The 26,226-nt window shown below is 45.3% G+C and overlaps 8 protein-coding genes across 8 annotated transcripts; 6 read left to right on the top strand and 2 right to left on the bottom strand.

Annotated features, from left to right (window-relative positions):
- Positions 1 to 1,093: 1,093 nt before the first annotated feature.
- On the top strand, positions 1,094 to 5,328 carry FPOAC1_006386 (uncharacterized protein; the record flags this gene model as incomplete). The annotated part of the gene is made up of 6 exons (XM_044850870.1): positions 1,094 to 1,428; positions 1,483 to 2,057; positions 3,459 to 3,632; positions 3,739 to 3,946; positions 3,999 to 4,208; positions 4,257 to 5,328. 6 exons carry the CDS (start codon positions 1,094 to 1,096, stop codon positions 5,326 to 5,328), a joined length of 2,574 nt encoding a protein of 857 aa, XP_044709582.1.
- A 419-nt stretch (positions 5,329 to 5,747) lies between these two features.
- On the top strand, positions 5,748 to 7,505 carry FPOAC1_006385 (uncharacterized protein; the record flags this gene model as incomplete). Its single annotated transcript, XM_044850869.1, has 5 exons — positions 5,748 to 5,879; positions 5,948 to 6,245; positions 6,295 to 6,411; positions 6,466 to 6,860; positions 6,912 to 7,505. The coding sequence occupies 5 exons, from the start codon at positions 5,748 to 5,750 to the stop codon at positions 7,503 to 7,505; spliced, it is 1,536 nt and encodes a 511-aa protein (XP_044709581.1).
- Positions 7,506 to 8,288: 783 nt separating this feature from the next.
- Positions 8,289 to 8,888, top strand: FPOAC1_006384 (uncharacterized protein; the record flags this gene model as incomplete). Its single annotated transcript, XM_044850868.1, has 3 exons — positions 8,289 to 8,679; positions 8,730 to 8,794; positions 8,853 to 8,888. The coding sequence occupies 3 exons, from the start codon at positions 8,289 to 8,291 to the stop codon at positions 8,886 to 8,888; spliced, it is 492 nt and encodes a 163-aa protein (XP_044709580.1).
- A 2,883-nt stretch (positions 8,889 to 11,771) lies between these two features.
- On the top strand, positions 11,772 to 13,117 carry FPOAC1_006383 (uncharacterized protein; the record flags this gene model as incomplete). Its single annotated transcript, XM_044850867.1, has 5 exons — positions 11,772 to 11,936; positions 11,997 to 12,033; positions 12,111 to 12,196; positions 12,256 to 12,641; positions 12,718 to 13,117. The coding sequence occupies 5 exons, from the start codon at positions 11,772 to 11,774 to the stop codon at positions 13,115 to 13,117; spliced, it is 1,074 nt and encodes a 357-aa protein (XP_044709579.1).
- Positions 13,118 to 15,052: 1,935 nt separating this feature from the next.
- On the bottom strand, positions 15,053 to 15,669 carry FPOAC1_006382 (uncharacterized protein; the record flags this gene model as incomplete). Its single annotated transcript, XM_044850866.1, has 3 exons — positions 15,053 to 15,110; positions 15,184 to 15,539; positions 15,592 to 15,669. 3 exons carry the CDS (start codon positions 15,667 to 15,669, stop codon positions 15,053 to 15,055), a joined length of 492 nt encoding a protein of 163 aa, XP_044709578.1.
- Positions 15,670 to 17,201: 1,532 nt separating this feature from the next.
- On the top strand, positions 17,202 to 19,560 carry FPOAC1_006381 (uncharacterized protein; the record flags this gene model as incomplete). Its single annotated transcript, XM_044850865.1, has 3 exons — positions 17,202 to 17,471; positions 17,519 to 18,066; positions 18,606 to 19,560. 3 exons carry the CDS (start codon positions 17,202 to 17,204, stop codon positions 19,558 to 19,560), a joined length of 1,773 nt encoding a protein of 590 aa, XP_044709577.1.
- A 1,184-nt stretch (positions 19,561 to 20,744) lies between these two features.
- On the top strand, positions 20,745 to 23,060 carry FPOAC1_006380 (uncharacterized protein; the record flags this gene model as incomplete). Its single annotated transcript, XM_044850864.1, has 8 exons — positions 20,745 to 20,891; positions 21,047 to 22,067; positions 22,117 to 22,274; positions 22,322 to 22,416; positions 22,465 to 22,598; positions 22,655 to 22,714; positions 22,766 to 22,858; positions 22,912 to 23,060. 8 exons carry the CDS (start codon positions 20,745 to 20,747, stop codon positions 23,058 to 23,060), a joined length of 1,857 nt encoding a protein of 618 aa, XP_044709576.1.
- A 400-nt stretch (positions 23,061 to 23,460) lies between these two features.
- Positions 23,461 to 25,102, bottom strand: FPOAC1_006379 (uncharacterized protein; the record flags this gene model as incomplete). The annotated part of the gene is made up of 2 exons (XM_044850863.1): positions 23,461 to 24,897; positions 24,950 to 25,102. The coding sequence occupies 2 exons, from the start codon at positions 25,100 to 25,102 to the stop codon at positions 23,461 to 23,463; spliced, it is 1,590 nt and encodes a 529-aa protein (XP_044709575.1).
- Between the last annotated feature and the right edge of the window lie 1,124 nt (positions 25,103 to 26,226).

Below are 26,226 nucleotides of genomic sequence, written 5' to 3'. Positions count from 1 at the left end.
GATCAACCAACAGAGGCAGCATGTTTGTTGACTATTGGTCAAAAGGGACCCAATCTTGTGCAAGGACAATCTTGTCCAGGTGATGACCTCCATTATTGGCCCATCTTTTTGTGTCTTATCGGTCAAATTATAGCAATCCACAGTCAATCAGCGTTATCCCCCTCTCCTTTATTAAACACATTATTATCTCTCACAACATCAAACAAAATAATAGATACTCCATATTACCTACATGACACCACTTCTCGTAATTAATCCTTGACGCCACATCCTATGCGACTTCTTCAACAGGCCAAGACTCGGCGCACAACAACCTTTTCCGCGCTCGAAACCGCTATCTTTTTACGCCGACTTCGCAATCTGCACGTTGTTCAGAATGAAGTTAGCTCAACAGCCAAGAGTAAAACAGACAGTACAGTACAAGACCCCTGGCTGTCAATACTCCCCCAATGTAACGCACACATTCATGATACGATCGCGACATGGATAGCGTCCGAACCATTGGGAATGGGGGTTATTTCCATCCCGATAGTCTTGAACTCTGTCGATTCAAAGGTATAAGTCTGGATATCTGACCGCAACCACTACATCCAGATTGATGTTGTTCCTCCAATCGACGATAAACTCATTTTATTGCTTACAGGCCTTAGAGGCTTGGTAGAAGGAATGAATGGGTGGCGTGCCCCTGGCACTAGTTAGACTCGGCTCTTTTTTAGTGAACGGCTGGCCATTGACGTGCGCCATCGCCAGTGGCGGCTGAACTGCGCCGCTTTCGCTGACCATCCAACACAACTAACGTCTTGTCTTGTCCTGCTTCGGTGACACCATTTGTCTGGATTGATTGACCAGGGTCTCTTCCATCAAGCCCCTTGTTCTGTTAGCTCTTGATCTGTTGAGAACTCATTAATGTCCCGCATCCGTCCCTGAAATGCAGGAAAGATGTTTCCCGATTTCTTGCTTTTCCCCGCGTCGTTACACTCTTTGCTTTTTCTTTGACTTACCAACACGCTGGGATTCTATACTCATATCAACCTAATCCGAACTGGCTCACCAGTAACTTGTTTCCGGGCGTACCGCCCTTGGCCTTTTCGTCATGTCGCTCTACACGGACGCTCCCGATGCCCGGACTTTTGATCAAGACAAGCCAACCCTGCTTGTCTCATGGTGGATCACAGCCTTTTGCATAGCCATCATCTTGACTCGAATGGCCGGTAGATATGTGCGCGTCGAGAAATTACTCAAGGAGGACAAGATCGTGGCTGCAGCACTTGTACCACTCGTTCTAAGAGCCGTGTGCGTCCATTTCGTGCTCAAGAACGGCACGAATAATGTCAACTTGGATGGCTTAGACCTGAGCGACAAAGATATCGACAAGAGGGTTTTGGGAAGTCGCTTGGTCATGGCCAGTAGGATATTTTATGCCTCTGTGTATGTGAATACCTGTTGATGGGTGCACCAGACCATGTTGCTAACAAGAACCAGGCTTTGGATTCTCAAACTTACCACTCTTGAATTCTTCGAGCGCCTTGCTGGTGCCACAAGACGAAGGTCACATCGTATAATGATCCACGTTATTCGCGGTACCCTCGCTGCTACCTTTCTTGCCGTCCTTGTTAGCGATCTCGCCGAGTGTCAACCGTTCCCTCACTACTGGCAGGTCACACCCGATCCTGGGCCTCAATGCCGCCAAGCATTTGTGCAAATGCTCACCATGGGCTCGTGTAACGCCCTTACCGATCTTCTCCTTATCGCATTTCCCATTCCCATTATTCTCTCGACACAAATTCCAACCAAGCGCAAGGTTCTTCTTATCATGCTTTTCAGCTTTGGACTTTTGACGGTCGGCATCACTCTGTATCGTATTCCCAAAATCCTTCAAGCTGGTGGTAGCCAAGTACTTCGTACAATGTGGGCGTCCATCGAAATACTCGCCGCAACCGCCGTCGGCAACATCGTTGCGCTAGGATCATTCTTGCGTGACAGTGGTGTCAAGCGAAAGAAGTACAAGGACTCGGAGAGCTACGACGGCTACTCCAACTCGAGATCACAGTCGCAAGGTACGAGACTCACGCGCACAGCTGGGCAGAGTCAGTGGGAGGAAGACGAAACTCCCGTGAGGACGACGGAGGGGATTTGGGCCAAGTCGCATGATATTAGTGACTCTGTCTCCAAAGTCTCCGGGGAACGGCCTGTGAGTCCTACTCAGAGTCATGATTCACTTATAACACGTGATCACACGGATGAGTCGATGGATATCCCGAGAGATGGTTTTACATACCAACAGCCTCCAACAGCTGTGATTGCTGGAGATGTGAGACAAGTGCAACGAGCGCAAGCGAGCAGTTGAAATTTGCGATTGAATTAAGCTTGGACCAATTCTTGTATATAGGCACACATATTGTTGAGGATACCACGATAATCATGAACTTTACTTTGTCATACATGAGATAGATGAATTTCCCCACGGGTTAGTGATGTTGGCCCATTTCATGTACGTAACAGCAACTCTAAACCCACCACGATAGCTTCGGGGACCAGGTCGACCCCAGACCCAGAGTGGATAAGAGATGGCTTTGCTCCCCATGGGCAGAAAGTATAAACTTGGGCTGAGAGCTTCTGATTTCCCCCAATTGATGATCAGGAAATGAGATTTAACCAGTACAGGGCATTCAATGACACTGCGAGCATTAACCAGAGTCAAAATGAGGCAATAAACTCTTCATCTTGGCTCTGAAGCTAACTTGCTGATCTCATCACCGTTGAAACGTCCCGCTGACATCCTCCACTTTCTGTCACCCAGACTACTGCTACTGCGCTACTGTACACTAATTTCACCAGTTGGGTCATCTCACGTCGCCATTTCTCTTTCTTCAATGCATCTCATCTCATCTCACATGCATAATATCACCATCACCAAGAGATGTTAATAGTGTCCCACTCTCGTTGCTCTCAATCTTGTCCATTAATTATTTGCCACCAAAACAAACCAAGAAAAAGTACGCGTTCGTACCCATAGCAAACAAACCCTGTCCATCCAAACCTTCCTCGGAAATAATCTTCTAGAAGACTTCTAGAAGCCGATAAACAGATTTTTTCCCCTTCCTTATCGCTCAAGGATGATTAATTTGCATCGTAATCTGGTTACGCAACTACACTCACACGATCATTCTCATCTCACAACGTCATTCGTTACCCCAACCTCATTCAAGCATCATCCCCATGGCTAGCTCCATCACAGTGTCTCTCTTTACTCCTCCTCTGAAACCATAAATCTCCCTATCTCCCGATCCCCCCGCCTTCCCATTTTTATCCATCTCAGTGGACCGCAAACTAAAAGCAAAAAAACCTCACGATGAAAGAACGCGACACACAAAGCATGAACAACACACAAATAGAGCTGGATTCCCTACCAAGAAGTGACAGTATAAAACATGACCCTCCAATACTCTACGGTGCAGGGAATTGGATCAATGGGTTCAGACGCGCGGATCCGAGGCCAGGGTATGAGCCTACCGATGCTCCCGAGAGGTTTTACGATTTAAGAGCTGCAAATGCAAAGACGGCAAACACTGCTCTTGCGAGGGAGTTGAAGGGGAGACATTTGCAGATGATTGCTTTTGGGGGTTCTATTGGTGAGTGTTTACGTCTATGGTTTCTCCGTCACAGACGATCATGCCCTCCCCAACGCTATAACAAAGTTTGTTTGCAATTGAAAGCAATTGGCTAATGAGAGATCAGGAACTGGCTTGTTTGTCGCGTCAGGCGGATCGTTATACAGAGGTGGCCCAGCCAGCCTTTTACTATCTTATGTTCTCATCGGAGGAATGCAGTATTGCACAATGCAGTCTCTAGGCGAGCTGTGTGTGGCTTTTCCTATAGCTGGCTCATTTTCGGCGTTTTCAACGAGATTTCTAGATCCATCATGGGGGTTTGCTATGGGTTGGAAGTGAGTCACAATATTCGCGTTTCCCAAATAGTACTGACAGTTTGATGTGTAGTTATTGCTTACAATGGCTATTCGTATTGCCTTTAGAGATAATCGCTGGTGCTTTCACAATAGGATATTGGAATGAAGCCATTAGCAGATCCGTTTTCGTCGCCATTTTTCTACTTGTCATCGTTGTTATCAACCTATTCGGCGTCAAGACATATGGAGAAGCTGAGTTTATCTTTTCTCTCATCAAGATCACCGCCATTGTTGGCTTCATGTTGGTCAACCTCCGCCATGCCAGTATCTCTTACTAACGATTGTACAGACTATTGGCCATTGTGATCAACATAGGCGGCGAGCCAGAAGGACAATACATAGGCGGCATGTATTGGCGGAATCCGGGTGCGTTCAAGAACGGGTTCAAGGGTTTTTGCAGCGTCTTGGTGACGTCTGCCTTTTCATTTACCGGGACTGAACTGATCGGTCTGGCTGCTGCCGAGACTGCCAACCCTCGAAAATCTCTACCCACAGCGATTAAGCAAGTGTTTTGGCGCATCATGGTTTTCTATTTAGTGGCTCTATTACTCGTGGGTCTATTGGTGCCCTCTGACGATAAACGTCTTGTCGGCGGCGATAACGTTGCAGACGCTACAGCGAGTCCCTTTGTTATTGCGATAGAGAAGGCTGGCACTTCTCTTCTTCCTGGGATAATGAATGCCATCATCTTGATAGCTGTCATCAGCGTCGGTAACTCGGCGGTCTTTGGATCTTCACGAACACTAGCTGCTTTAGCTGAGCAATCCCATGCACCTCAGATCTTTGCCTATGTGGATCGACAAGGTCGCCCACTTATGGCCATCCTCTTTGCATCCTGCATAGGTTTTCTAGCATTCCTTGCAGATGTCAACTCACACGATGCCATTTTCAATTGGCTCCTCTCCATCAGCGCTCTTAGCACCTTGTTCACCTGGGGCAGTATCTGTCTATGTTATATCCGATTTCGCACAGCCTGGAGCTATAACGCACACACGATCGAGCAGCTGCCTTTCAAGTCGCACGTCGGCGTCACAGGAGCATGGGTGGCCTTGATCGGCTATATACTTGTGCTTGCGTCGCAGATTTGGATAGCTGCCTCTCCTGTTTATTCACCCGACATCGATGATGGCCCTTCCGGTGTTGCACAGAACTTCTTCTTGAAGGTTTTGGCCATTCCGATTATTATGTTATTCTATATTTGCCACAAGGTGTGGTATCGCACACAGATTGTGCGACTGGAAGAAATGGATGTTGAGACGGGACGACGATACTTCCGTGTACATATTATGGCGGAGCAAGAGCGGGAAGAACGGTTAGGCTGGCCTAAATGGAAGAGGCTTTATTGGTTTTTATGTGCCTGACCGGCTTAATGCTTCACGCTTTAGACATAGACTCAATCTTAAAGAGATTCACATCCCGGCATAGCGTTCATATCTATCTTTGTCACTTAGCTGACATCACCACAACGTTATCGTAAACAAACTATTCATCGCGATATGCTCCGATGTCTAACACCAATCATGATACTCTCAACTAGCTTATCAACCGCTTTCCAATCAAGCAATAGCTGACGGGCACACTTGAGTAAGCGGCGACCTCGAAATAATAGTAATGATCCCTGCATACGACTCGGCTCAACCAGTCGGCTTTTAGTAGGTGAGGGGCACGACAAAGAGGATAAATGAGAGAGGTACTACTTAAGAGAAGTCCATTTCGCGTTCTCGTTGATTTCCCTACCAAGCCTTCATCTTCAAGTCTGTAGCTGATATGTAACAAAGAGATGATGGACGTCTCTTACAAAACAATTACTTGGTGTGCAGCGTTGGCTGTCTTGGTTTTCTACATCCCCCGCGTCATTTCAGTTGCCCTTGGCTGGAATTCTCCGAATTTTCGTGGTATCCCACGACCAAAGGTATAGTATCAAGCTTATCTGATTTACCATTCAATGTCTGGAATTAACTGATACTTTATCTGGTGCAGGGTCACCAAGCTTTCGTCGGCCATGCTTTACGCCTTCTTCGTTGCACAGGTCCCAATGATCTGTATCTGCAATGGATGCGACAGTGGCCTGACGCACCCTTTATCAGGTCTCTCTCGTGGCTGAATGAGGAAGTCCTGCTGGTGAATAGTTTGGAAGCTTGCCGCGATGTACTGCAGACCAATATAGATTCTTTCGGCAAACCAGCCTTTTTCCACACGCTGGCAGGGGAGTTTCTAGGTGTTGGGCTGCTGTTTAGTGTCGGAGATCAGCACAAGAGGCTGAGGAGGATTATCACAGGTCAGAGTGGATTGTTTCCTGTGCGTGCTTATGCTGATTTTGTTATCAGGACCCTTGACAAGGCCAAATATAAAAAAACTGTTTCCAACATTTGTGACCTACTCTCATAAGCTAAATCGAGAGTTGGGAATGAATTTGGAAGAAATTAATGGCGGAATGTTCAACAGTATGTACCGCTGATCCCATGTCTCATTCTGTACTCCTCTCTGACCCCTTGAAGTCGAAGACCTCATAACTCGCGTCACACTCGATATCGCTGGCGTCTCGCTACTCGGCAGAGAACTAGGTGACTTCCGCTCACAATCATCACCACTATCCTTCGAACAATGCTACAACGCCATCTTCATTCAGCCGCTTGCTGGGCAAATGATAAGCTTCATCAACCCGTTTATCCCTCTGAGATGGCTTCCCGTGTCTGCCAACCGGGACTTTATTCGCGCCAAATCTGCTCTGAAAACCATGATGGAAGGTCTAATCGAGCAGCGCAGGGCTGAAGTCACGGCTGCGAAGCGACAAGAGGGTGGTGGTAGTCTTTCGGATGACCTGTTGACCAGGATGATTGAGGCGAGCGCTGGAGAAAGCCAGAGGCTTTCAAAACAGGAGTTGATCGATCTCGTAAGCATTGCTTGGTTTAAGTCTAGTATATCTTGCTAACTCTTGAGTAAGACATTGCAGGTCATCGCTGCTGGGCATGAGACGACCGCGAGTACTCTAGTATGGACAACATATGCACTTGCCAAGGACATTGCATCGCAGAACCGCTTGCGGGCAGAGATCCATTCACTGGGCACAGAGTTCTCCGCCAAAGAAATTGACGAACTACCCTTTCTTGACAACGTGATCCGCGAAGCTCTGCGTGTCTACTCGCCCTCGCTAATGATACCCTGGGAAGCGCAGAAGGGGATGTCCATCGCTGGAGTGTACATTCCCAAAGGAACAACAGTGCAAATAGTACCAGCCATGATCCATCTCAACCCTAAAATCTGGGGCAGCGACGCAGATGTATTCAGACCAGATCGGTGGGAGAATATGGATAGCATCGCATCCAGTCCCTATGCCATAGAGGCGTTCTCGAATGGCCCACGGATATGCCCTGGCAAGGCGCTGGCCATGTTGAATATGAAAGTATTGCTATCGGGAGTAATTAAGGACTTTGAGATGGACTTGTATGACGATGAGAAGGATGTCGAGTTCAGGAACCCGAGTTTGACTTTGAAGGCGAAGAAACCTATCCGTTTCAAGATTAGAAGGGTCAGTTAACAGTTGAGCTTATCTGCGTCAATCTTATCAGCATATCGATAGCAAGAAGGTGGATAAGATAAGAAGATAAGGTTTAAATCCGAATTGGTCTCACTCGGCCGAGCTGGTTCTAATGCATTTGGAAATTCGCCTACCCTAAATCATAACTCACATTTATCGTGAGTCTTAAAGAAACTTGGATGAGTGGTAATAGTAGTCTCTAGAGGCCAGTCTGTAAACTGAAGAAATGATACTATTCAAGTTACCATGTTAACATTAAAATACATCCTTGATTGCCTGGAATACATGTTATGGAGAATAGTAGGCATTTTTTATGAAGCAAATTATAAAACAACCTGATCGTTGCAAATAGTGCTTCAATGAGTAGAAAGTCACGTCTCTTAATAATCCCACCAATAATGCTATGATCTACAGACACAGAAGAATCAGCCTCATATTACTGCCAAAGGCAATAGCCTTGATGCTGTTCCTTTACTCAATCCCATCCTCGTTGAGCAGGAATCTGTGCATGTCGATGTTGACATTCCGGAGGCCTGGATTAGATAACTGCTTGGCCGAAAAGAGCATAGTGATCAGCATCTCATCTCGCTTCAGTGGCTAGCCTACAAACTATTGGAAAGCTAGTCCAGTTGGCTAACTATTTTTATTTTCAGCTCTTATTTCCTTTACGTGTCGACTCTACGCTAAACAAATACATTTCTTCCTGTCCTTTTTCACTTTTCATCTCAACACAATAATTATCTTACCAGTGTAAAAAGCCAGAACGCCACTTGATCCGTAGAGATGCGATTCACTGCTTTGTTGTTGCCCATCGTTTTTGGTGCTGTTTCGGCGGGTCCCTGTCGACCCTCTAGCGCCGAGAGTAGCGCTGAAACGACCACTGAACTTGTCAGCGCCACTGCCACCGCGACTCTGTCAACCGGCGCTGCAACCACTGCTGTGGCTACAATTGAGATCGAATCGGCATCTACAACGGCACTTGGTATAGTCGAGTCTACAACAGAATCAGCCGCCGCTACCTCGTCAATGACTGCTGCTTCTGGTCAATGTATTGCACCAGCCTCCCTGCAATGTTGCCATTATGTTGGAACAGTAAACGACGCTCCGATTAGTCTCATCCTGGGGCTGCTTGGCATTATTATTAAGGATACAAGCACTCGCGTTGGACAAACATGTACGTTTCCCTACAAATCGTGATGTTGGCAATCTAACAATTCCTTCCAGGCCAATCTGTCCCTAATCGTGAATCTTGTGGTTCCGTTCCAGTTTGTTGCCATGACAACACCCATGTGAGTGTTTCCTCCCTCATAGACTTTTACTGAATGTCATTAACGTGTATTTCTAAAGGGTGGCTTAATTGCCATTGGCTGTACCTCAGTTTAGTGATATCGATCATCGATTATCTAGAATTATAGATCCTAAAATTAGACCAATTAATGTTAATGGGCAGCATACATATTCTCATGCCAGATCCAATCAAACGTATGATTGGAGGCTTGAATAGGAAGACATGTGAAGCCGATACCACAGGTGACACTCTAGCTACATCTCCATAGTCGAAACGTGAAGCTGGTTAAGGATGAGCTTCAGGGAGAGAAAATCTTGACAATCCAATGGCGGAACGGCTATTCATCAGTGTAACACTATACTCGACCAGGTAGGAAGCACTTGTGGAAGGTGTATCTAACACTGTTAGTCCACCGATAAACATATGAAGAGTCGCCTCCCTCATTGGCCCAACCGAGAAACCGGTGTGAAGCTACTGTCTAGTAGAAATGGGACGCTTCTTCAACCACCGGTTCTGCTAGCAACAATGAAGAATGGATGTGCTACACATCAACATGGATACCAAAGAGTACGACCCTGAAAGCTCAACCTATGCAGTAAACCACGAGATACAATCAGTTGAGAGTATGCCGGGCGATTGACATTCAACATGTCTCGAACTCGGCTCATCGATATAGGAAGATCTGGGCTTCTCAAGTCGGTATTATAACTTTTTTACCACAGGTAAATTGCTGAAATGTTATGCAGTGACGTAGAATGATACATGTATCACCACAAAGCCTCATCAGAATCTTCCGTGGCAACGTATAAAGAGAGTGCTAGTTGCAGAACACTGCCTCTAGATGAAGTTCATGAAAGAAGCAGTGTTCCGCGGACAGCAATGGGTACTGTGAGCTTAGGGATGTGTTTAGTGAAAACTCAGGTTTAATGTAGCCCTGTCCATTTATTGGATAGTGTCGGGCCTTCGTCGTATTGTCTTTGGTGTGATTTATATGGGGATGAAAGTCTTTGCAACTATCAACCCCTTTACCCAACACCAGGTTGAGTAAGACGCACCTCATAAAATACGTGACTTTCGCAATTCAGCCCCATAACGTCATTTTAGGATAGTAAGACAAATTCCAATGCCAGGTACTTTGTCTAGATGACTTTCTCTGGAATTTGCAAGGTGGTACAACGAGGGTAGGATCAAGACCAGATCTAAGGCATACAAGAAGGCTCGATAGAAGAAATCCTGTGGCAAAAACATTGGTTATCATCGTCGCGGTAGTAATCCCTGTAGTGCATGATGGAGTTTCGTATCCAAGCCCCTATACTGACTACCTATGTACCACATCTTCTTGATTTCACAGCGGTTCTATTCCGCACCTCCGTGCAACTGAAAACGATCCCTGTTGAACCGATAAGAAAAAGGTCAGTCGGGACACAACTCGCAATGGCTGAGCTCACCACGATGTTGCCAATCTCTCGTCAAACCTAATCCTGGGTCAGGACATGGGACTATGACGGGTAATCTAAGATCTATCTGCTTGTGATTCTCCTGAACGGCAATCGAGATACAGACATACATGCTTTGTACTCAAGCAGTTATAGCAGTCGCTAACCGAAGGATGACGGAATCTGTGCCGTGCATGTGTCAAAGATAACGACTCGGCACGTTGCTCAAATCAGCCTAGCGCTACTCAACGGGTCGAAACTATCATGTCTCTATTGATTTCAAGTTTATACCATTGGACGCGGAAGCGAGTTTAGTTGCAAACTAAATTGCTCGGAAAGTGCTTAATTCATGGTAGTAAGATAAGGCTAGCATTAGTTACCCCAGACCAATGCTCTACCAGAGACTCCAGTACTCCCGAGTCCTAACTCTAATAAGCATAATGCTTCGAACTTTCCAGCATACGCGGTAGTTCTAGGCTGAGCCCAGACTACGCCATGAAACGCACAGTGGGCTAATTTGGAGATGGCTTTGGCACTGAACGAATGGCATCACAAACCAGTCATCCATTTTGAAAATGTGGCCGGGGACTGAATCGCACTCAGCTGTCGTGTATTTTATGTGTATTTTACAGCCCGCCTTCGACTTCGAGAGGTTGATGACATGTGCTTTGAGCTTTCATAACAAATTCTCCAGTAGAATACCATCTCCTAACTTACACAATGAGATGGCGACTTACTACCCAAGTTTTGTCCTAAATAAACGTACTCTCAACGCTGCGTTGTGGCTGCGCTACCCCTTAATTATCTTTTCGACAGCAGCACGGCTTCTCTTTGTTAACAAGATCGAAGTCTAAGGCAGACAGTTACTTTTGAGACCCTCTAGTATAACATAAAGATTAAGTGTTTTCACGTCAGCCATCTCAGTTATCTTGTCTCTGTATTCATCTGTGATAACCCGACTGACGACACTCATGTTCGCATTGCGATGCAATGCCTCCTGGGAGGGTTCGTTCAATCTACTTTGAGCGATTTATCTACACTTCATAATATTGCTCCAGATCTAATTCGCGACAGTCCCGACAGCTGAAAATATTAAGCTTAGTTTGTATTAATATCGGACTCCAGAGACTGCTAATGTGGTATTAGTGGTTATAAATCAACGCTAGGATTATCAATCCTGTAAGGCGTAACGCCCAATCAATCGATCCCGGGCGCAGTTTGAGAAGCCGTCCATATCTCACAGTCTCAACTGTCATCTGGACGTGGCTCGCTTGTTTTATTTTATGCATGGTGTAAAGCACCCTCAGCACTAGCCTCACTACTTCTCCTTGCAAACGCCACAACAGTAATAACGGGCGTCAACTGACTCAAGATGCTGGAGTTCACTTAACTCGAATCGAGATAGCACTTGGTCTCTTACTCTTACCTTGGACTTAACCCACTTCCCTAAATAAATGCGCATGGAACTTTTGTAACGCGATCTGCATCATCCACGAGTTCCCTTCTTTCGTTCAGGAACTTTTGTTTTGACAGCTGTCAAACATGGCTCAAGCTTTCCCTATCCACTTGCCCCGGCAGCGAGAACTGATCGCAACCTGGCTTATACTGCCATTGTTATCGACCATCTTCGTCGGGCTCAGGTTTTATGCCAAGACAAAGACCAGAGCCGCTTATGGCTGGACTGACTGGATGATTCTTGTATCTCTTGTGAGTTGTATCGTCCTTTGAAGCATAGTTCATGATACTGATGATCTGATCCCTTTATAGTTCTTCACGGACCTCTTTTTCGTTCTTCTTCTTCTCAGTAGGTCTTCCATTGTGCACACAGAAGCACAGGCTTCTACCAAGACTCGTTAATTAACACATGTGTTTGCAAAACAGTGCTCATATACGGAGGCATCGGTGTTCCTGGGTACCCATACACTAGTACTACGGCACCAACCGACGTGTCATTAATACACGATCAGGTATGCAGATCGGTAACGGTTTTATGGATCATTTAGCTGACTTGAATGGGGCTTCATAGATCGGCTTCGCCAACAACGTGGTCCTCGTGCTTGCAGTTTATGCATGCAAGGCCTCCATCCTTTTCCTATATCATCGCGTCTTCGCAGGTCTCAATGGCCGAATGACAATCATCATATACGCGGCTTCGGGTATTACCATGGTATGCTTCTTGGGAAGTTTCATCGGTTACCTTGCAGCTGTACGGCCGATCGAGAAATGGTGGGCATGGGGCGATGCGACAGCGGAACAGTTCCTAGCCATGCAGAACATCAACATCGCCTATGACAGCTTGACGGTTTTTACTGACTTCCTGATCTTTGTACTCCCGCTCAAGTCAATCTGGGGATTGAATATGAACCGACCGAAAAAGATTGGTATTATTGTATCGTTTTGCTTCGGCTTCATGTAAGTGCCCCCATTCCTTGTTGCACCAAGACAACTATTGTTAGTCCACGAAGTGTCATTAACATCATTCGACTAGCACCTGTTTCATATCCCTTGCCCGGGTGGTCTTCACACATGGATATCAATGGAAGAATCTATATGATGAGGGGACAGTATGGAGTCTCGCAGGTGTCGAGCCAGTAGCAGGTATCATCTCTGCATGCCTCCCTGGGCTGCGCCCACTACTACCCAAGACCTTCAAGATGACATCTTATGGCACTCCTGCAAACCCGAGTAGGTTCAGGACTACTGGAAATTCAACGGCAGATAATGTCAAGAAGAGTACCATCAAGGATCCCAACCCATTCACGGTCCTGAATGATGATAGCTCGGTCACTGAATTCCGACATACTGTCAGAGAGGTTCCTTCGAGATCGGAGGTGAGTGATGATTACATTGAGTTGGAAGAGCGGCGACCCAAGGCTTTCGATGCCTAGCCAGGAGTTATAAAGTGATATATTAGGATATTTTTATCTTGTACGATATTTAGTAGCTTTTCAATTAGGAAGATCTGGATACGCAGAAGCGTGAAGCTCATTTGTTAGGGCCTGAATACCATTTCTTTTGTATTGTTACAATTACATTTAACAACCTTCCTAGTTGGTAGCGGAAACAATGGTCTCCTAAGTCTTAGGGTATAAAACTAATTAGTCTAAGAACCACAGTCTAATGAGCATAAAACGAGCTACTAATTTTGTCTTTTATGCTTCTAGTAGTTAATATTTCTGATACTTTGAGGCCTACGTTATACATCGCCGTATAACTATAGGGGTAAGGCGTAGGTATTTCTCGGACGGTTGGAAGAAAATATCAATCCATTATACAGTGACTGACGAAAAACGTACTGTGATCCAAATCAGTAACATCATATATGGCTCTTAGAAGAAATTGAAAACTTGATCTCCCAATCGTCTTGCCCATGGGTTTGTACTCGATACGCTATTCAGGATGAGTTGTTTCCAATAAGAGTGAATTATTCATTAAGTACTAGGAGTTAGAGAAAGAATATTGACTACCAAACGTGAATGAAGTAATTGAAAGTACCCGACATTGTGTCCGAGGCCGGGATTGTTTGTGTGTCGTGGTCTGCTTGACATAGTTGATCTCTACTCCGCCTGGCGTCGACTCGCAGTCGCTACAAGCACGGCCCTTGATCAGGAAAGCAGAGTCATTTCCACTGTCGCCCTGGTCACATACCACGATGTATAAATCGGCCTGTGAATATGGTACCGCCAGTAGGGTGACCACGAGAGGGGCCGTTGATTTTGAGTATCCCGTGACACTGTCGTGTGTGAAGTGAGCTTTCATTGACCCTGCTCTTAGGATCCGTGACACTGTCTGGTAGGAATATAGCATTGGGGGACTTTGCGATAGAGGATTGCGAAGTTATAATACATAACTAAGATTTTAATTATTTTATAAAGAAATAAGATACTTAAGAATAGTAAACTTTAATAATAAAATAATATTATAAGGCTATAAAGCTATACTTTTTAATAAAGTTTAATAAAATTAACTCTATATTAAAAAATAAAAGCTTTATTAAAATTATAATAATATTATATATTTTCTTTTTTTTTATTTAATAAAATTATTAAAAAAAAAATATAAATTATTTTATTTTAATATATAATATATTAAATTAATTTAAATTATAATTATAATATTAATTATATATTATTTTATAATTTAATTAAAAAATAATAATTTAATAGTTAAATAATATATATAATATTTTTAATATATTTATAATTAAATTATTAAAGCTTTATATATAATTTTAATTTAATTTTAAAGTTTATATATTTTTATAATAAAAAGATTAAAATATATCTCTATAGAATAATTCTTATTAATTAAAAATAATATAATATTAATTATATTTAATTATAAAATTTTATAATTTCTTAATTTCTTTATTCTTTAAAAAGACTTATAATAAATTTAATAAAAATATAATAATTTAATATAATATATTATTATATTAAAAATAAAATTAGCTTTATAAAAAAATAAATTACTTTTTAAAATATAATAAATTAATATATATTATAATTTATAAAATTAAAGATTTTTATTTAAATTATTAAAAATAAATATAAATATTTTAAATAATAGCTTTTTAATATATTTTAATTATAATAATTTAAATAAGAAACTTTATTTAAATTAAAGTCTATAAATAAAGAAATTTATATATATAATTAAGAGTTTAATATAAAATTAAAAAATTAAAATAAAAATTAATTTTATTAATATTATAGATAATTAAACTTAATTATATATTTAACCTCTTATTATATTATATAATCGCTATAATCTCTTATGATTGCAAGTATTAGTAGTTTTAACGAAGATTGCGAAGTTATATTTTAACCGTTGAACCTTGCAATTTGCTCGAGCCCGTTGGTAAAGGAGAAGATGCTGATACTATCGGAGTTGCCATTAGATCATCCAAGTCAGTTTTCCGCCGCCAACAACCTCAATAGAGGGCTTTACGTACCCAACAGGCTTATTGGTAGCAAAGACGAACTCAATGCGAAGCCCATTGTACCCAGCGTCGAGAAGGAGACCGGCATATATAACAGAAGCATCTTTGCTACCGGCACTGCAGTAGTCTTGTGACGCTCCCCCCTGGTTATCAATACTGCCGTCTCCTACAGGCAAGGCTCCAGATGCTGGACCTGTAGTTAGGGTAGCATTATCTCCGATACCGAAGGGATCATCGGTAAAGGTTCCGACGGAACCCGCTATGGTAGTCCTGTCCCAGTTTACCACCGATAGTCCTGGACCACTGAAGATAGCATTGGCTATGGTACGGCCACCATCGTTGTCTACTGTGACAGCAGTGAAGCCGCCCTATAGGAAGGATAGAGCCAAGAAGGCCGCGAGACGCCCGACTTCAATTGACCTCATTTTGAGAATTGTTGCAAAATGATGTAAGTATAGTTAATCGGGGATGGAGATTCCCTGGAGTAGTTGGCCTCATCTTTGACAATGTCGTTTCCAATAAAATGGCTTGAAATATGCTCTTCATCATTAGCTAGGAGATTGATGGCTACTATCAACAAATTACCAAGTGACTCCTGTACTTAGTTCTGCTTTGCAACTACACTCTGAGCTATATATAAACCCCAAAGTGGTAGATCGCTACCCTCAGATAATGATACTTCACCCAGCTCCCTTTGTTCGTGGAGGTCTCTTTTATCCCCACAGCTGTTACATTAGTCTACTTCTTTATGTAGATGGTCTCATATTCAAGGTCTGTCATCTTCAGGAAGGGCTGTTGTTGATCCGCTCTGTTATCCGTGGTAAAAGCCTTGAATTCATTTTCATCTACCATATATACCCTAATTTAACAAATATTCTTATCTGCTAATTAACTTATCGAGAAGATAATAAGTCTAGTTTCTATAGTGCCGTCGACGGAAGTGTATCGTTTTAAGTCATCTGTAAAAACAAGATGCTCCTGCTGATGGAAATCTTGATCCAGGTAAAGGTCAACGTGGATATCTTTAAGTAGCATGACAAACTGAAGAAGTCTTTAACTAGCTTGTATACTGCGCCCGGTTATACCTTTTCTAGTCGTATCTTTCATATATTTAGCTCATGATTATCTCACCTAGCCATCTGATCAAGAACAGATACAGAAGCCTTAGGCTTCCTGTAAATTATACTCTTATATGCATTATTTTATGATATATCTTTTGTACCAACTAAAAGAAGTAAATTGTCGTAGGCTGCCATGTCGAAGGGATTAACATTACTACAAGAATATTGGTGTAAGGTACTTGTTGATAAAATAGGCGGGGAAAATGTGAAGTAAAAATAAGGTCGCATAGATAACTCAATTGATGTAAGAAGTAGATCGGGACCGAAGATATCACGCGAACAAAGCTAAACAAAGAAGGTTACCCGATGGTTCCGTGATGTTACAGTAGGATGTCCCAAAAGGGGAAGACTGAGTGTCGATGATGGTTTCATTGAAGCTAGGGAGTCGGGGAATGAGAAGGGCCAAAAGACTGGTGCAACATTAGGGGATCCGATATGTGTGACGGCGCAGAGTCAATTTGTTCTCATCTACGCCCGTTGAATGGAGTGAGGGATATCTTTGTCGTGATGAAACCATTTGGTGATTCTCTAATATGAAGCAAATGGAGAGACTGTTGGTTCAAGAGCCTGTTAGTTTGTGGTTTATTCTGATGCCTGGGATTTAGCGCCAAGAATTGGGTACAAAATACTGCTGCCTTGGCATCAGCTCCACTACGTCATCTGTGCCGTTTATCCGATCATGTTTAGGCAGCCGAATTAAATGGTACGTACTGATATTACTCGTTGGCTAGCCGGGAGGGGGTGCCAACTAAGCAAGCTTAGTTGGCCACAAAAGTATGAGACAAGGCGAAAAGTGTGAGACAACCCCGCACAGGCTGCTGTCGCAAAATCATGACTTTTGCCCGCCAAAACCAATGATTTCTAGGACATCAATCAGTAAAAAAGTCATATATCACGTCCATCAAAATTATGCCCTCACAATCAAATCTGAGAGCTGCTCAGGCCGTTGTTCTTTCACGCCAGCGACTTCGCCGCGGTCTCAATCGTGATGCTGCCGGCCGCCCAAAGAAGCCACTGACTCTTCGTGCTGCTGAAGCTCGATATGCCGGCTCTGCTCGTGCATCTATCGGCTGCATCGTCAAGAGAATTGAGGCTGCGAATACCGTAGATTATGAGGATGTTGTCGATCCTAAGATGGGGCGCCCGCGGCAACTCACGGATGAGGAAGAAGAAGCTATCGTGTGTTATATCATCTGGATGGAAAGTCAGGCCTGCCTGCCTCCAAGTGGGAAATAGAAGATGCAGCACTTACTCTGCGGCGCCGCCGTGATCCTGATGCGAGACCTGTGAGCAAGATGTGGTACTCTCGCTTCCGCGATGATCATCCTGAGCTTGCGAAATCGGTATTGAAGTCGAGAGAAGCTTCGCGTGCCGAATATGAGGAAGGCGGCGTTGATGATACGAAGGAGTGGTTCCAACGCCTCAGCGATGTGATGACGAAGTACAATATCGGTGCATCAGAGACCTGGAATGCAGATGAAGCAGGAGTTAGAGTCGGAATGCTACGAGATAAGATGGAATGCCTCGTTGTACGCACCAAGAAGAAGTCAGCAACAGAGGTATTTTCTCCGCAAGATCGCGAGACTTGCACAGTCATCGGCTCAGGCAACGCAGCCGGCGCAACAACGCCCCCCTGGCTGATCTTCAAGTCGTTGCCAACGCTTGAGTGGGCGTTCATTGAAGGTGATCCTGATATGCGCTTCGCTCAGTCAGACTCGGCATTCTCAAGTGCGGCGATAACGCTCGAGTGGGCGAAGCACTTCAACCGATGCTCGTGGGAGAAATCTGCTACTGTACAGCAACGTCAGCTTGATTTTGAAGAGTGGTTTGGGTGTAATGAGCACCTTCAGGATACAAATAACCGCTTGGTTACTCACGATATGCCTCCCGCGGCGAGGCCTGATGATGAGGCTGTATGGCGGCTGCTCGTTATCGACGGCTTCACAGGCCACGGCTCATTCGAATTACGAGAATATATGATAAAGTTCAATATTCTCGTAGCATTTCTTCCGCCTCATTCAACGCATATACTCCAGCCGATGGATGTAGGCGTATTTCAATTCTGAAGGAAGCGCATCAGAAGAAGCTTCGTGAGGCGTTGCGGAAGGGAAATCTTACCTTTGGCCGGCGTGCCTTTGCAGGAGCTTTTCAGGTATGTGCCTTCTTAATCAGCCTTCACCGAAAAAGGCCCCTTTTCTCACCAAAATCAGGAGATCTTTAATGAAGGCCTCACTGCCGCTCACATCATCTCGGGCTTCCAAAAACGGGCATCTACCCTCCCACAGACCGACCTGCCATAGAACATCTTCTCAGGAAGCAGCTCAAGAAGAAGAAGACCTTCACGCCTGCTCATTTCTCACTTCTTCCCTCAGATATGCGATTTCACGCCGCTTCCAGCACCGCCGAGACCATCGGCGAGCGATATCACGATATCCTCAGTTCTCCTACGCTCGCAGGGCTCCGGCACATTCGCAACATCGTTCATGAAGCTGTGGTGCTTGAGGATGTTATCAAAAAGTACGTGGATGATCGAAGAACTCGCATCGAAAAGCGGTATCACGAGAGAAAGCGAGGCCGCCGCGCAAAGACCGTCTCTGACCTTATTCCTACAGTATCGCTGCAAGATCTGCGAGATCAACAAGAGGAGGCTATCGCCGACGATAAGAAGAAGCAACATAAGCAGGGTATACGATTCACACGATCTGTCATCATCAAGGAGATGAACCGCCTCAAGGATGAGTGGCGAGAGAATAAAGAAGTTATCGTCAACGGCATACCAAAGAGGCTGCAGTTCAAGCAGTGGTTGGAGCACACAGGGAAGCAATATGACTATTTATCTATGGATACACAGCGTTCACAAATGACTCAAGCACTGAAAGAAGAGACTGACGGCTATATGATAGATACACAACTCCCTGATGATGTGCGTGAAGCTATCCGCAAGGCACAGTATGCCGCGAAGCCCCTCAGCGCCGTTGATCTCACCGGCCTCCCTCACAGTGATGATACGGTCACTTTCAACCTCACACAAGCACACGAGCACGAGGAAATGGATGAAGAAGACGAGATTCTTCCTGTAATTGAAGTCGCCGGCGGCAGCGAAGTCGAGATGCCCTCATCGCCGCCCTGTGCACCTGACTCTGAGTCATCACTACCTACACTTCCCTCAACTCCTTGTCCCTATCAACACCACACGCAGCTTCATGAGTCACTTCGTGATATCATCAGGGGAATAAGAACGGCACAAGAAGATAGCCTTATTGGCTAAGAAAACAGATATACGGCACATTTTGGCAGGGAAGCTGTTTCCCTTGCCAGAGCATCACCAGAGCCGTCGCAGTCATTTCTCCCACTCTGAAATAGCCAATAAATCAATAGAAGCTTCAAACTACGCCTTTTCATCAGTTTGAGCCTATTTTGACAAGATTTGAGTGTCATTTGATTGAAAAAAATGGTATTTTGGTGCAAATCACGCCAAGTGGGCATCTTCCGGGATGTCTCACACTTTTCGCCTTGTCTCATACTTTTGTGGCCAACTAAGCTTGCTTAGTTGGCACCCCCTCCCGGCTAGCCAACGAGTACCTGCAGACTTACACACTGAGATTCCAACCCCAACCCAAATTCAAGGTGTTAAGTGGCTTTTTTTACAGTAGAGCACTAATGAATAGAGGTGCACTTTTGCAGATCATAATTGGTCAAGGGAATTGATTGCTTCTCCAACTTGGAGTAGTGGATCGGCATGGGGAAGAGGAGCTGTTTGACCGGTTGCCTTTGATACTGAAGGCGAATACCAGCCATCGAGATACATAATAAAATGAATTGAGTGGTGATACATGTTTCATGGAAAACAAAAAGAGCCCAATGTTGACCGCTATAGCTTTATTAATGCCAATCACTCACTCACATTGTAATTGTATCTCAAACCTGTCCAACCATGATAGATAGCATTATACCACGCAGTGTAACCCCATCCCTTGAACACGGCAGCAAAAGACAAGAAACGACCCTAGCATAACCTTAAGTTTCCACAATTCTCCTTGCGAGTTTACCACTAAGAAGCCCTCTTCCACCATAAACTAGCACACCATCCCACCTCAGAACAGCTGGAGTACGGGGATGGGTCGGGGATGAGAACTGAGACATGACCCTATGTCTGCTGATCTTTTCCCCAAACTTGATGCTTACTTGGGATTAGACTAACCTTTTTCCCCAGACACTCTGCGAAAACAAAACAAGCGGGGAAATGTTAGCTACCTCTACTCTAGTCTGGGGATTGGGATTAACTTGACAATCTCCTCAATGGTTCTTGCCCCTCGGCCCAGAAGCAAGTAAAAGATGTTTGTCTCACCGGGGTATTTAACACTGCGCTGATCCCTCCTTGTTTCTTTTTTCTTGGCCAGCGCAATCCATCAATTCCTTCTTCTACTCATTCTCACACAACCGAATACCAGGATGGATAACAAAGAGTTGGGTCCCGACGTCCCTCAAGCGTCTCATAACGAGAAGCATGCCCTCGATGGAGCTCACAGCGACATTTCTCACGCAAGTGGAGGTCGACGCGGCTCAACTGCTCTAAACATTGTCGAGAACCCGTTGCAGGTACGTTAAAGTCAATCTTCTTGGCGATTTCTTGGCCGCGGGTACATCTCTTGGCCTCGTGGTTGCATCTTGGCAACGATCGCCTAGCTTCTTGGCAGCTGTAATCCCTGCTTTACTACGGAGTATCAGATCACTAACATTACTTGTTCTCACAGCGCGTAACACCTGAACAAGCCGCCCACGATGGTCGTCTTTTCGCCCAGAACCACGGCATGTCCGAACACGCAGAACTCTTCGGTCGAGCTGCTCTCGTAGCCCGTGACCAATCGCGATTCAATATGGTCAAGGAACTCCAAGAAGACGAGCGACAAGCCCTCGAGTACGAGAGAGATCACAAGTGGCACGGCCCAAAGATGCTCTGGTACTCCATCTCTCTTTGTGCCATCGGCGCCGCCACCCAAGGCTGGGATCAAACCGGTTCAAACGGCGCCAATCTCTCGTTTCCTAAAGAATTTGGTCTCGATGAGAAAAACAATATTCGGGATCAATGGATCGTCGGTCTTGTCAATTCCATCATCTTTCTTACAGCTGGTCTCATTGGTGCATTCATCGTTGATCCTCTCAATCATTACTTTGGTCGTCGTGGTGAAATCTTCATCACAGCATGTTGTCTTACCGCCACGCCTATCGCCTCCGGCTTCACCCACTCATGGCAAACACTTTTCGCTGTGCGCTTCGTCATGGGAATCGGTATCGGTGCCAAAAACGCTACTGTCCCTATCTATTCCGCTGAGATGGCCCCCGCTCGCATTCGCGGTGCCCTCGTCATGTTCTGGCAGCTATGGGTCGTCGTCGGAATCTTCCTCGGCTTTTGCGCCAATGTCATCGTCAAGGACACTGGCCGAATCGCGTGGCGTCTACAACTTGGCTCTGCCTTTATCCCCTCGTTTCTTCTCGGTCTCGGCATCTTCTTCTGTCCCGAATCTCCTCGTTGGCTCATGAAGCACGGCAAGCATGCCAAGGGCTTCCAGTCGATGCAGAGGCTGCGAGCGCACGACATCATTGCTGCTAGGGACTTTTACTACTCTTGGATTATCTACGAGGAGGAACTGACCGTTGCGAGGGGCGCTGGGTATTTTCAGCGTTTGTGGGATTGCTTTGCTGTACCACGAATTAGACGCGCCAACTATGGTGCTTCGACTGTCATGATTGCGCAGCAGATGTGTGGTATCAACAGTAGGTCGACAACGCTGCCTCGTACTTACAATATACTAACAAGCTGCAGTTATTTCCTTTTACAGTTCTACCATTTTCGTCAATGCTGGCTATACCGATGTTCAGGCTCTATACGCTTCACTAGGATACGGCGCTATCCAAGTCATTGCAACAATTCCAACCTTGTTCCTTATTGATACCAAGGGACGCAGAACTCTATGTCTCATCGTAAGCATTGCTATCCATATTTCGGCCTCGGTACTAACTATCTCCAGACCTTCCCGTTCATGTGTATCTTCTTGCTCGCTGCTGGTCTGTCTCTCCTGAACCATGATGGTAGTCGGGGTGCACGTATTGGACCTGTTGTTCTGTAAGTCTTGTCACGTTCTCAGCATCCACTCTCGCTAACTTTGTACAGATTCGTCTATCTCTTCACAATCGCCTACTCCCTGGGTGAAGGTCCAGTTGCCTTTCAATACTCTGCCGAAGTATTTCCCACTATCCAGCGTGAGCAGGGTATGGCCTGGGCTGTCTGCATCAACAACACCTTTGGTAAGCACATTCTTATTTCTGTGACACAAAAGAACTTGTACTAACTGTGTCTGCAGCTGGTGTTCTCGGACTTACCTTCCCTCGAATGACTGCTGCCATGACACCCACTGGAGCCTGTAAGTATTTGTCCAAATGTACAATATTGCTCATCTGCTAACGTTGCACAGTCGGCTTCTACGCAGGACTGAACCTGATTGCGTGGGGCATGATCTTTTGCTTCGTTCGTGAAACTAAGCAACTCACACTTGAGGAACTTGACCGTAAGCAGTCTTCCATTCACCATTCGTCCTTGTTTACTGACAATTCTATGCAGAGGTCTTTTCTGTCCCAACCAGCCAGTTCATCTCGTACGAGACCAAGGTCTGGCTACCATACTTTATCAAGCGTCATATCCTCCGCAAGAAGATTGAGAAGCCTCCAAGAATCATTGAGCGAGCTGATAAGTCCAATGACTCTGCTTGAGCATGTTGATGATGATGGGAACTTGTGTCTAGACACCTACTTGGCTAGGGTCCGGAATGACTGGATGTATTCATGATGGCAATCTACCTGTTCTATTGAGTAAATATCAGAGTTGACATATTTTTACAATTAATTAGTTTACGCTGTGACTTTTCTATACTCCTTTATATCAGTAATCTATCAGACTCGAGTTGTTTCAAAGCCTTTTGAGTTCCAAATGTTCCACACATAGTGTTCTCAATTCCTTTTCGTCTCCATCAAGTTCCCCATAACGCGATGTGATGACTACTAGTACTAGCCATTTTGGCATATAGCACGGAGTTGAGTTACAAAACTCAATCGTGACAGTCAAGTAACAAATTGAAACTGTTATATAACTCATACGCTACTACGATGCTAACTAATAAACATAAACGAACTCATCGTTCTTGGAGTCAGTGAGATCCATAAACGCATTCTGTCCCAACTGGTCATCTTCGCCCTCTGTCGCATTAGCAACATATTGATGCTCCATACTAAGATCCCGAATCTTGGCTGGCTTTCCGTTATTAACTCGCTTGCGCTCCTGCAATTTGTTCAAGAACATCAAGTTGACCAGCTGAAGGATGATGACTCCGATCATGGCACCAGTGATACCCATGGTCTTGGTAAGACCAGGCTTGTAGTAAGGTGCATCCTTTGAGCTGAAGAGCAATGGGCCGATGATGTTTCCGGCAGAGACACCAATGTTGTATAGCGACATGATGACGGACTTCTTTGTGGTACCAGCGATGTTGGAGATCATCCAAGAGACGATAAGCGGGTTTCCACCGAAGAGGAAGGCCAACATGTAGTATGCTGCTAGCAGTGGAGCTGTCTTGTCGCGGTTGAGTTGGTGCAACATAACGGCGCCTGCGAGGACAGGCAGCATGACTGCGATGAGGAAGACGGACTTGATACGGTACCGATGGGCGAGGTACGACGCGGGGAAAATGACAAGGAGTTGGACGGCACCAAATGGAATATTGAGAAGCGATGTTACACCCTTGTCGAAACCGAAGCCGCCAACAATGATGGGTCCAAATGTGTTGGTAACGGCAGCTGTGACGTTGAGACACAACGCCATGCCGATAAAGAGCCACGTCTTGGGTTCAATCAGCGCCTCAAAGGCCTGAGACCATGTAAAGTTGCGACTACCAGTGCCTGTCTGGTTGGCCCGCAGACGCTCGATAGTTTGTAGCTTCTCGTGCTCGGTCAAGAAACGCGCCGAGGGAATGTCGTTGTCGAGAGCCCAGTACACCACGGGTGCTGTGAAGACGGTGATGAGACCAGCGAAGAGAAACAGAATACGCCATGACGCAAGAGACCCGTTGATTTGGCCAAGTCCAAATGACAATGCAGCGGCAAACATGTTGGCTGCACCATTGGTACCATACCAACACGCCACACGCATCGGCTGTTCAGCGCGTCGGTACCATTGCGAAGTGATGACGGAAAACAGAGGAAGACAGGCTGCTTCGAACAATCCCAACAAGAAGCGTGTGGCCAACAAGCCTTCATAAGTTGTGCAAGCTGCCATGCAGGCCTGCGCAGTTCCCCAACCAAGCACAAGGGTGCTCATAAAAATGCGGTGCGGGACTTTGACCATGAGCCAGGATGAAAAGGGTAGCCAAACGAGTTGGGCGATTGGAGCCATGGAACCGACCATGGAGTACTGATTTCCTGTGAGGTTTGTGTCTTCACGCATGTTCCAGACAGCACCATATCCAAGAACGGACTTGTCGAGAATTTGAAGAAAGTAGACCCATACTAGGATGGAGAGGACGTGCTTATCAGTCTTGCGACGGAGGCGTTTGTTCTAGCAAGGTTAATTTGGGGCCTGGCAAAACAAAGAGAGGGATTGTGTTTACATCTTCTTCTGTGACTTCGATGTGCTGAGCACCGATCATTTCAGCTGCACGGTCCGCATGGTCGGATACGGGGACAGGCTTTGCGATATTGGACTCGATGTCTTCGGTCTGTTGTTGAGATGGCTCATCGTCGGACTTTGAGTTTCGAGACATGGCTGCGGAAAAGAGGCAGATTGAAAAGGTGTAAAGATATACGAACTAAGTGGGAATCACAGTCCTTTTATCTTTGCCTCTCGGAATCAGTATGTCTGAAGTTCCCTGTAGCAAATCAGAAAGTATGGAGAAACCCCACGATATTAAAGTCTGGGGAATCTGGGGGAGGAGAACAAAGTGGAACGATATATCTTGCGGGGTTGGTCTAATCAATTGGCTCGTGAGCGGTGAGTCGACAGTCGCCCAGTATGAAGATCATTGCTTCTCTAGACACTCATTTCCTTGGAGTTTCTTCAATGCCCTGGGTTGTGATGCGAGTCATGCATGCGGGGTTTAGTAGACGTCATTTGCTAGATAGGTAGCTACACTTTTCAATAGCCGAAGACGTGGGGGTTCACATTATGTCGGCAATCCAAAATGGTCAAGTATGAAACCTTGGAACAGACCGGAAGTGAGCCGCGGGAAGGTTGACTGTCGACCTTTGAAAGGGCCGACTCTGTCTGTTTCTTGATCTGGTGTTGAAGCGTGGGGGTTCATATCTATAGACTCTTGTTTTATATCTTGGTTCCCCATGTTTAATGTCCGACATGTCAGTTACTTCAGAGTCTAGAGTAGCATCAGCATTTCCCCGCATTCTGTGCCGCAACCATTGTCCTTGGCCCACGGCGTGAATGCCGATAAACATGAAAACGTGGGGGTTGGGGTTTGAGACGAGAAGGTTTCGCCAGGCTGTCCTTTTTGACAACTCCAAATGCCCAGTAACGCCCAACATCTATCTGCCATCACCTAATTATGGCGTCAGACCTATTGTTGAAGGGAGTCAACTGCTAAGTGAGAATAAGAACTTCAGTTTTCTATTTAGAACAGACCACATAAACCCGATGGGCAGGGCTGATTACAAAGTATATTACAATGGACTAAAGTCGAATTCATTTAGAATTAATCCCGGAACCAACAACTTCTATCCCGCAGGTCGCTTATATCCTTACCATAAGGCTGCATTGCCCATCGCTTCGGTCTAATGGAATTGTAACTTCCCATAATCACTGGAACACATCAAATGCATGCATATGTTGATCAGTTACCCGGCAGGCTGGGTTTCAACAACATTCAAACTGTGACAT

Source organism: Fusarium poae, chromosome 2 (assembly GCF_019609905.1).
Source record: "Fusarium poae strain DAOMC 252244 chromosome 2, whole genome shotgun sequence".
Lineage (NCBI taxonomy): Eukaryota > Fungi > Ascomycota > Sordariomycetes > Hypocreales > Nectriaceae > Fusarium > Fusarium poae.
Note: the sequence above shows the minus strand (reverse complement) of the source record. Positions and strands in the feature narration are given on the sequence as shown.